The 11672-nt window shown below is 40.0% G+C and overlaps 1 protein-coding gene across 2 annotated transcripts; it reads right to left on the reverse strand.

Annotated features, from left to right (window-relative positions):
• Positions 1 to 345: 345 nt before the first annotated feature.
• stx12 (syntaxin 12) lies at positions 346 to 11672 on the reverse strand. Of its 2 annotated transcripts, none has more exons than XM_053447051.1 (10): positions 11546 to 11672; positions 10706 to 10845; positions 8228 to 8297; positions 6863 to 6962; positions 5898 to 6035; positions 5689 to 5732; positions 4674 to 4782; positions 4467 to 4539; positions 1304 to 1386; positions 346 to 1215 (listed from the first exon to the last, which is right to left on the reverse strand). In XM_053447051.1, exons 2-10 carry the CDS (start codon positions 10803 to 10805, stop codon positions 1123 to 1125), a joined length of 810 nt encoding a protein of 269 aa, XP_053303026.1. In that variant the 5' UTR covers positions 10806 to 10845; positions 11546 to 11672; the 3' UTR covers positions 346 to 1122. The 2 variants fall into 2 exon arrangements, with proteins under 2 accessions (XP_053303026.1, XP_053303027.1); XM_053447052.1 differs by having other exon boundaries at positions 11550 to 11670.

The raw sequence follows: 11672 nt of genomic DNA on the forward strand, positions 1-11672 counted from the left end.
AAGATCTCTTACAAACTCTGAGTCCTTCACAGAACAGATGTATTTAAACTGAGATTAAATTGCAGACATGCAACTATTTACTAATTATGTGACTTGCAACTGTGACTTGTGAAGGCAATTGGTCGCACCAGATCTTTGATATATTCGCAAGAAGTAAACATCACCTCACCTGTGTCATTTTTATGACTAAAGTGCGTTTAAAAATAACTTTCTGTTAAATCCAAGATTTGCTAAACCACACCATTTAAAAATTTCAGGCCAAACAAAGGCCTTGACTTCCCTGAGGCAAAGCACTGAACCAACATTTTAACACTTGGAGGGGAAAAACTGATGACGCGGTCCAAAGAAGTTTTAAAAGAGTTTAAAACATTTATTATGCATAATACCAGGAGTCATACAAATTCATTTAAATATGCTTTGTTTGAAGACTTTCATTTTTTAAACACTGTCATTATCATCCAGAAGGTTTTAGCAGAATATAATGCAGCACTCTGGGATATTTACAGACCAGGGGTTAATTTATATTGGTTATCAGTTTAAGTTTTCATTTTACAACATGTATAGTACAATCACATATCTCTTCACCACCAGTGTCATAATAGTCCCATGTAATGTAGTGTGAAGGCCAAAACCATAGCAGAGCCTGTGACCCTGCATATACTCTACATCGGCAGGTAGCACAACAACAGGTGACAAATAATCATTTACAACCCTTAAATCCATGAGTTTTACTTTGACAAGCTGTATTTTTTATTGTTATTATGCCGATGTCTGAAATTCCAAATAACATTTTTATGTACAGTGACATACAGCCATACAGTGACAGCTAGTGTTAGTGCAGTAAATAAGAAATGAATGACGCATACGAGGGAATCTCAGGTCTTAAATCGCTCCCCTACACCACCTCATCTTCTCAGTTTCAATTTTGTTCAGCTATGTGACAGAAAATGGCTTGATTGGGTGACGACAATATGTTTTTCTTCAATGACCAGCCCACTGCAGAAATTTATTCGACTGAGCTAAACATACTGATCAGCCTCTTTTCATCATTCCAAGCAGGTATTTGCAGGTGAGAGGGGGCACAGTTAAATATAGAAGTGTCACACAAGTTGTGCGGTCGACTCACTTCGCAGCTTGCCAGATGATAATGCCAAGTATGACAAGTACGATGGAACCAACCATTGCAAGGATGCACATCTTCTTCCGGGACTTTTGCTGTGATAAAGAAGCAAAGACTGGAGGGTTAGTGGCAGGGACCTCACTGACTGACAGCACTCAGAACTGACAGCTGCTGCACACTCACCTGATAGTAACTGGCTCTCTGGAGCTGCTCTGTTCCTCGTTCTACGTGAACTTCAGCATTTTCCACGTTTGCCTCAATGCTATCTGCAGGGCAGGACATAGAGAAAGGAGAGCTGAAACTAAATAAAGCTGCTTTCAGACATGCACTGAACTCCTGAGGTGGTGTGCGGGAATGCAAATGTCTGAATGAGAGCCTCCGGAGTTTCTGCAGACTTTCTCTGCCTGGCCCACTGGTATAAAGTCAGCCGGAGCAGATGTGAGAACATAGCAGGAAATCCTACTTAGCATTCACCAAGCATAAATGGTTTTTTTTTTTATGACGTTTCCAACAGGGGAAAAAAACAAGGCAATGGTGGCATACACACTGAAGACAAAGAAGTAAAGGGAATTTGTGGTGGTAAGAGCCCTATAATAGTCAAAGTGGTGTGAAATAAAATAAGTGATCTCTACAGCAGAATTAATACAACACATTCTGCCTGCTGCACCAACCTCATCTGAATACTGCAGAAAATGTGTTGCTGTTGTGAGTGGAGAGTCTCGTGTTGCATCGTGCATGTGTGTACGGCAAACTGCTTAGACTAGAGGAGAAACTACATTCAAGTTGAACTCTGAGGTCGGAGCATGCTCAGAACTATGAAAGTTCTGTATAATTAACTACACAAATACAGTTAGGTCCATAAATATTTGGACATTGACAACATTTTCATCCTTTTGGCTCTGTACACCACCATAATGGATTTTAAATGAAACACTCAAGATGTGCTTTAAGTGCAGACTTTCAGCTTTAATTTGAGGGTATTTACATCCAAATCAGGTGAACGGTGCAGGAATTACAACACATTTCATATGTGGCACCCCCCTTTTTAAGGTACCAAAAGTAATTGGACAATTGGCTGCTCAGCTGTTCCATGGCCAGGTGTGTGTTATTCCCTAGTTATTTCATTGACAAGGACCAGATAAAAGGTCTAGAGTTCATTTCAAGTGAAGTATTTGTGTTTGGAATCTGTTGCTGTCAACTCTAATTATGAAGTCCAAAGAGCTGTCACTATCAATGAAGCAAGCCATCATTAGGCTGAAAAATAAAAACAAACCTATCAGAGAGATAGCAAAAACTTTAGGTGTGGCCAAAAGCAACTGTTTGGTACATTCTTAAAAAGAAAGAACGCACTGGTGAGCTCAGCAACACCAAAAGACCCGGAAGACCACGGAAAACATCTTTGGTGGATGACAGAATAATTATTTCCCTGGTGAAGAAAAACCCCTTCACAACAGTTGGCCAGATCAAGAACACTCTCCAGGAGGTATGCGTTTCTGTGTCAAAGTCAACAATCAAGAGAAGACTTCACAAGAGCATATACAGAGGGTTCACCACAAGATGTAAACCATTGGTGAGCCTCAAAAACAGGAAGACCAGATTAGAGTTTGCCAAACGACATTTAAAAGAGCCTGTACAGTTCTGGAACAACATCCTATGGACAGATGAGACAAAAATCAACTTGTACCAGAATGATGGGAAGAGAAGAGTATGGAGAAGGGAAGTAGCTGCTCATGATCCAAAGCATACCATCTCATCAATGAAGCATGGTAGAGGTAGTGTTATGGCGTGGGCATGTATGGCTGCCAATGGAACTGGTTCCCTTGTATTTATTGATGATGTGACTGCCAACAAAAGCAGTAGGATGAACTCTGAAGTGTTTCGGTAAATATTATCTGCTCATATTCAGCCAAATGCTTCAGAACTCATTGGACTGCGCTTCACAGTGCAGATGGACAATGACCCGAAGCATACTGCGAAAGCAACCAAAGAGTTTTTAAGGCAAAGAAGTGGAATGTTCTGCCATGCCCAAGTCAATCTCCTGACCTGAATCCAATTGAGCATGCATTTCACTTGCTGAAGACAAAACTGAAGGGAAAATGCCCCAAGAACAAGCAGGAACTGAAGAAAGTTGCATTAGAGGCCTGGCAGAGCATCACCAGGGACGAAACCCATTGTCTGGTGATGTCTATGGGTTCCAGACTTCAGGCTGTCATTGACTGCAAAGGATTTGCAACCAAATATTAAAAGTGACAATTACATTTATGATTATGTTAGTTTGTCCAATTACTTTTGGTCCCTTAAAAAGGGAGGGCCACATATAAAATGTGTTGTAATTCCTACACCGTTCACCTGATTCGGATGTAAATATCCTCAAATTAAAGCTGAAAGTATGCACTTAACGCGTATCTTGATTGTTTCATTTCAAATCCAATGTGGTGGTGTACAGAGCCAAAATGATGACAATTGTGTCAATGTCCAAATATTTATGGACCTAACTGTACTATACTCTCTTTATATGGTCATATAGTTGTATACAATTAATACAGAAACCTTTCTGACTCTGATACAAAATTGAACCAGTATATTTTTCTCATCTATATTCAATACTCCTTAGTGGTTTACATCGTAATAATTTAAATATGCCAAGTACTGAGACCATTCACCTATAGCAGCAATGAGAGCATAAAGTTTTCTTGGTTAAGTTCCTCCCATTCCTCTTGGCAGAATAATTCAAGCTCAGGTTGGATGTGCACAGGCATTTTTAGAGATGCTCTACTGGGTTCAGGTCCATAGTCTGGCTGAACCACTGGACTTTATAGACTTTTTCTGGAACCACTCCTGTGTCTTCTTGGCAGGATGCTTCACGTCAGTGTCTGAAATTAACTCCCTCAGTCCAGGATTCTGAGCCCTCAGGAGAATGTTTCTACTCAGTATTATTTCATATTTTTCTAACAGGCATCTGACCATGGGGTCTCATTCAGCGCAACTGGGTTCTTGGTTATTAGTCTGAACAGGGCATCTAGTTCCCAATAACACGTTATTATGACAAGATGAAGGAAGAGAACTAATGGAGCCCTGCCCTGCTCCTGGGCACTGTTACAGATTTCATTGTTACAGATGTTATTGTATGGTGGCCTCTGTCCTGACAAATCTTGTGTCAGAGGTCTATGGAAAGTTCTGGTTTGGTATTTACTCAGACATACACAATCAACTGAAAGAAATTCAGTGAAGAACAGATAAACTCCAGTTGAGTACTAGAATCATCTAAAAAACGATTGAAATTTGTAGAATGCATCAGAGCACCACTACGATTGTCATAACCAAGGGTTAGAATAGCGCTACTCACCTATCATTTCTCCCTGATCATGGATCATCACTGCCAAGTCTTTGAAGATCTGGTTTACATCCATGATGTCCGACTGAAACAGAAAAAAATCAGTTGAGGCAGTTGTATGAGGTCCAACGGCATAACAGTGGATTTTAAAATAAGTCTGTAGCCATGATTGTGTTCAACTGTGTCCTGATCAATATTAGAATTACTATGCAAACAGACCTCTAGCTGTCTGATGTTGGTTTCTCTGTCCTTGATGAGCTCCAGATCCTCCTCTGTGATCGCCGCCACCTCCTCTTCCTGGGCAGACATCTGACCCCAGTCCTCTTGGCTTATTACAAACAGGAAAGACACAAACATTTTGTCCAAAAACTAAAGCTGATCGTTCTTACAGTTGTATATATTGTTTTCAGTCTTATTTTCTTCTGTGCAAGTATAGATCATGTTTGCAGTGAAATACATTTGTTTTAAGCACAATGATTTAATTTCTTGTCTTTAATAACCAAGTGGATTAATTGAATCATTTATTAATGGACATGAATTTTCCATGCCACATTTACATTAAACCAGAGCACAGAAACTAAGTCAAGAATTGTACTGTATTTCAGTTTAGACCAGCAGGAGGGGGCAGACACCAGACAATACTAACTGCAAAGTATTATCATACATTTTTTGAAGAGATCAGCATTCACAACAGAATTAATTTAATCTATGGCGGTTTTCTAAGGTCAAAGGTCTGTCACACACAACAGATTCAGACAGAAACACAGAATAAAGAGTGATGGACATGTTCTCACATGAGAGACAGAACTGCAATGCCTGCCACAACTGCAGTTGAAACTAGTATGCATGGAAGATGAAAACATTATGGACTGTAGCGCGAGATGGTACGCGCCATACATCATTGTTGTTGTGAGAAGTGTGGATTTTTTTTTCTCCATATGAAATTGTGGCAGAACAAATAAGAAAATGGCAGTCACCACAGTCTACATACTTGATGGGATACACTGAGAGATGCTAGGTTTCTCTTTTTGGAGATGGACTTCTTAATATAATATCTCCACTCAAGAGGTTGTTTTCATCAGCATTTGTTTGTTTTTCTGTTAGTCAGCAGTAAACCACTGGAAAGATTACCATGAATCGGTTGAGGTAAGGACTCTTCTAGGTGCTATTCTAGTTCATCTAAACAACTAAACTGCCTGACAATGAAACTCTGACTGAATGTCAAGGTACTTACTTATCGAAAGATACCAGTTTTTCATCTCGAGAACTGTCCTCAGCCTGAGAGAAAAAAGAAAAGCCATTAAGGTCAAAGTCCATAAAGTAAAACACAGATCAAGACATGGCTCACTAGAATCAGTTGTTTCTTCACTTCTGTCATGAATGCTAGGGGAATTCTTCATCTGCCCCTCCTGTGGTATGAAACCACCACTGACTCCTACTTACTGACAGACGGGATCCAGCCCTCGCCCTGGCTACCGACTCCTTTTCTCTCTCTGCTGCACGCCGCTGGATTGCTTGGAAGTTGTTGAGAGCAGCTGAGAAATCATTCATCAGCCGGTCCCTCTGGATCTTTTGCTGCCTCTGGACATCACAGAGTAGAGGGACACATACAGCATGAGACCATTTGGAAAGACAAGGAAGATCTGAAAGATGTTTTGAGAAGCTGAAATAATAAAAAATGCTGAACTATTTGTGTTTTTTCCAGTGATTAAAAACATCATGTTTATTAGATATTCTTGAGTATGAATTCATCAAGCAGTTGAAACCAAAAATGTACAATTGACTGGACAACCCCAAAACATAAAGCCTTCGGCCAGTGACTGTTGCCGACGGGGTGCCATGATAAATAAGTTCCTGTACCGATTCAGTATCGGAACCATTTTGAAAGTAGCAATTTAGTACCACTATCAGAAAAGACAAAAATGATACCAAACCTTAATTTTACAGATACTTTTTAGATACACAATCACCAGAGGTAAAACCAGGAATAATACTTGTACATGATTCACAAAAATATAACTATGAAACAAACTTTCTTTTTGAAAGTTGTTTAAGAAACAAATGCAAGCCGCTGTATTAGAAAAAAAACATAACCAGAGCCACATTGCTGAGATATTAATTTAATTAAGTGCGGCTGCTGATTGCAGTTTACAGAATGTTAGTCAGAACCACACAGGGACTTAGCTCTTAGCACATTAAGTTGCATCTACTTGCAACTCTGCTGTTACATTACAAAGGCCGAGTTGTGGAGGTTGGTGTGGTTGTATTTTAAATATGAATTTGCAGTTTTGTTAAGATTTCCATCTATTTATAATACAAGCCTGATGCACAGTAAAATGTTGAACTTGAGTTGCACACTATATATTTTTAGCTCCTTATGCTGGTGACAAATGAAGAGTGACACTTACCTGCTCTGAGGGTGACAAGGGCAAAGGGATTGATCCCAAGTCTTTCAGGTGCTTGTTGGTTTCTTTAGCCAATTGATTAGTATTGTGTTGTATCTGCTGCCTGTGGAGATACAAGCATTTTAGAGTTAAACCCTAATAGTCAATAGAGGTGTGCATCTTCACCAGCCTCACGATTCGATAACGATTCAGCAGTCAACTATTCAATTCACAACGATGCATCTCGATGCATTTCAATGTATCAAATCCACAATTTTCTATGTTACTGCACATGCCTGACAAAAATGAACTCCGATTTTATTTAGAAAGTGCTTTAAAAGGAGACCAGAAGGTGAAACAATATACAAACGCTAACAGAGTAACATGAGCAATTGTGACCCCCAAGTCTGAAGATGTCTCATACAGCATCTGCATATATCTTCCTCTACTTGCATCACCCATTTTAACAGCACATCCATGAATGGCTAGAATTGCTGTCACTCTCTATGTAACATGAAGGTGTTTGCATCCTATTGGATAGTTAAGCCTAAAGTATGCATTCCTAAATCAAGTCGTGTCCTTAGACTTGCTACTGATAAAAATACGCACAAGAGTTGAAGTTGCTGCCTCTCAGTCTGGCCCATCTGAGTGATATGAAAGTCCCTCAACATAGACACTACAATGTACTGTTGGTTGGCCCTTTATCTATAACCTGACCTTGGGTACTGCTTAGAGAGCAAAGGGAGTATCTGTGGAATTAGACAGGCAATATTCTCTTGTAGATATAATGTGTAATATACAATATGCATAATATATAGTGCCATACACAGTAATGTGTGAGGATGGTACAAAATTCCTCAACAACAACAAGTCTATGACAGTCGTCAAACTTCTGTCGGTAGGAGTGTGTGTGTGTGTGTGTGTGTGCTCTACTCCGTCCCTCCTCAAACATGAACTGAAAAAAACATGTATTTAGTTATTAATCGATGTCGGATCATGACTCCGGTTTGTTCGGTAACTTTAACCCTGATGTCCTGACTGTATCTACAACTCGGCATCGTGATGCATTTTAGAATCAAGAAATTGACTAGCTCTACTAGTCAATCTGATGAGTTTCTCCAGACTATGCATCAACCTTCAACAATGAAGTACATATTCATAGTACATGTCACAATGGCGTTGTGACCATTTTGACGGGCTTACTATGTAGTGATGTCAATAACGTGTGCGCTCAGAGACGCAGTAATCTAACAGGCGCATTTAATGTTGGACAGCATAGGCCACTGGGACAAAGTGACTATCCAAAGGGGACAGTATGTCTGTGTGCGACCCTATGTGTGTATGTGTGTGTGGCAAAAAGAGAGAGGGAGTCAATGATTTGATACATACAGACGATCCTGGAGTTCACTGGTGTCCTGTCTGGTCCCCACCTGGTTCACGATGGTTTTGATCTGAGCAGCTGTCAAGGGAAAAAACTCTGTGATAAAACTCACTGTTTTGATGAAAACACAAATGTACACGCTGTCCTTAGATTGCAAGTAAATGGACTTCATATATAAAGCACTTTTCTAGTATTAACAAAATATGTCACATTCCTTCTTCATACAGTGCTGCCTTATAAGTAAAAGTCACACACTGACAGCATCAGCGGCAATTTGGGGTCCAGTGTCTTGGCACCTCTGTTGACATATGGACTGGAGGTCAGGGATTGAACCACTGACTCTGTCTATGAACATGTTCAGTAATCCACGTCATAGTGGTTTTCCTATGAAGATGTTCAGTAATCCCAGTCATAGTGGTTTTCCAGGAATTGTATGAAGGCATCTGATTAAAAAACCTGAAGAAGCCTCTTGACACATCTTCAAGAACATTATGTATACACGTACAACTCCTCGAGAACCACGACCTTCCGATTAAAAGACAACGCACTATGTCCTGAGCCACATGCAGGTCATGCGTATTCGTAGGGGACAGTAATAGTGAACTACATAGTCAGACTGAAGAATTAGTGCCTTACAATTTAACCTCTGACCACAAGAATTGAATCCATTAATCCTTGAGGCCTATGGCCTTTGTCAATACAGAGCAGACTGCTCCAATATTTATTTCATGGACTGTATGTAGATCTTTTGGATGTAAGATCAATAGATGAATATGAAAACAAAATAGTTTAGAATGTCTGCTAGTCAACAACTTGGGATAAAGCACCTTTTGTTTGAGCCCAAAACTATTGGAACATGTGACTGACTGAGCCCTGTACATTCCTTGTTCAAACATTTAATAGCTCAGAGTGTGTGCTCTTGGTTTTAGTTTACAGAGAGATGTCTGGGAGAAGAGCAGAGACATTGTGAGACCCTGTAGTCAATGACCAGGTCCTGTTCCCCAGAGGCCAACATTTTGCCTGTTACAAACATGAAGTAAACGAGGCAGCAGTAAAAGAGAAACTACATAAATGATAATTATAATAAGTGATAGTTTTGATGCACCAATTGCAAATAATGGCTATTCAACCAAATATACATTTGTATTTTCATTAAGATGATCTGTTCCTTTTTATTCACATCTAAATAATGAGTGGTCTGGTTAAAAATGTCTGGTTAAATGTGTTCTACAGATCAGGACCTGTTGAACACTTTTGGATGAAAACAAAAGGAACTTAAAGCGGTAACTCTTGTCTCATGTTCTTCTTATGATGTTTAACCAAAAAGTCTTCAGTTCATTATTCCAGTGTCACATATCCATCCCCAGACTTGTAGATTGAGAATGAACACCCTACAGTAGAAACAGACAACTCAATGTCCAGACGTATTCTTTATATATTGAATACATAAATCATTCATCAGAAAAGCTGCTTATCCTTTAGAGGGTCGTCGGGAGCTGGAGCCAATCACAGCTGGTATTGGGCAATCTACAGACCTCAATCAAGATCTGAGGTCTGTATTTATATAGCGCTTTTCTAGTCTTGATGACCCCTCAAAGTGCTTTACAGTACCCACTCACACAAATCCATTCATACAGTGCATCTATGAGTAGCACTTGTATATATTTGAAAGGGCCATTTGGGGTTCAGTATCTTGCTCAAGGACACTTCGGCATGCGAAATGGGGAGGACTGGGACCTGTATATCCTGGACAGGTCACCAGTCTATCACAGAGCTGACATACAGAGACTAACATCTGCTCACATTTACAGTCAATTTAGAGTCACCAATTAACCCAATGTCTTCAACTGTAGGAAGAAGCTGAAACACCCAGGGGAATCCCACTCAGGCAAAGGCAGAGCATGCAAAGACCACTAAGCAGGAAGGTTCTTGATCCACCACTGTGAGGCCAAAGTGCTAAATACTGCACTCCTGTGCCACTCTAAAACCAAAGAGGCTTTTGTTTAAATGAATGTGATGGGCATCTTTGTGACCTGGTTGAGATACAGTCTTATTCACATCCATATTCTTATGAATAATGAGTAACCCTCCACACAAGGTCTGCACCATACTTATAGAAGGTGCACTTGAGGCTTCTTAAAGATTTGCAAGTCGAGAAATTAGCTTTGGAAGCATTTTAATCACCGAAGTGTTGACAAAACATCTGTCTGGAATCTGATATCTTACAACATTTTTAAAAGGTATGATGAACACTTCCTCTATTGCCCAGACTTATCTGCTATCAAATTTATACTGATGATCAACAAATCTGACCTTCATGAACACCTATTTTAAACATTTGTGTGAAGATAAGACACAGTTGACCACAATCAACCAATATGATTGTTGAAAAAAACTAACAAGTTCAGCACAGCAGGCTGACACATATTTCTCATACATCACCAGAGCTGGTATGTGAGTGAGTGCTTCAGCAGAGGGACACTTACTATTCTGTGTGATCTTCTGGATGTTGGAACTGCACGTCTGTATGATGGTGTTGAAGTCCTGAGGGACAGAGCGGTAGCTCTCTGCTTTGCCGTACGACATGTCTGCTAAAATGAGCTTTGCCTTTGGAGTTGAATTTTATCTGCAAACAGACAAACACATTTTTATTAGAAACCATTCACATGTGTTACTTTACAATGGTCATCTCTGCTGGAGGACTTTATAATGTAAAGCAATGGCAGTAACAGTGTGGGGCCCGAAATGCCCAAAGAGCATCAGAACAGCTGGTGTAAACTCACATCCTGACATAGGGGTTCAGTTAACATTGGGTTAACATACTAAACTGTTCACATATGCGCAGATTAGCTTCGTCAATCTAGTTATGGAACACAGAGTCTGTTTACGGTAACAGAATAATTATGAATTCATTGTTTTATTGGCCGTATAGATCGACCTACATGCATTTCCGTGACTCAGTCTGAGTAACAATTGCTAGCTAGCTAGCTTACTGAAGTTGGATCATTTCAGCTCAAGGATCGCATCAGACAAGTGATATCTGTTGAAACCCCGTGAGAACGTGTTGTTCACACGGTTTGTATACACAAGTCTGGTCCACGCATGAATTACATTCCGTGATCCCACTGGGTTCAGCTACAGAAAGTTATGGGAGGGAGTGCAGACGTGATCTGCACAGCTGTTAGCCTTGTAGCTAATTTACGTTAGCTTGTTCTGTTTCAGTTGCTTGTGAAGGACAGATTTTCCTGAAACAGCCACGCGTGATTCCCATCTATTAAGATACACAATCAATGGACAGAATGTCTTGATTAAAAAATAATGTATACTTGCTGAATTGTCTGTTTCTGATGAACACAGAGTCAAACTGTTTTCCTTTCCGCCGCTGATATAGTTCTGTTCCTGGTCTGTGACGTCACATTCTTCTTCTATGACATTGATGGCAAATCTCGCAAA

This window comes from Pleuronectes platessa, chromosome 18, assembly GCF_947347685.1.
Source record: "Pleuronectes platessa chromosome 18, fPlePla1.1, whole genome shotgun sequence".
Classification (NCBI taxonomy): domain Eukaryota; kingdom Metazoa; phylum Chordata; class Actinopteri; order Pleuronectiformes; family Pleuronectidae; genus Pleuronectes; species Pleuronectes platessa.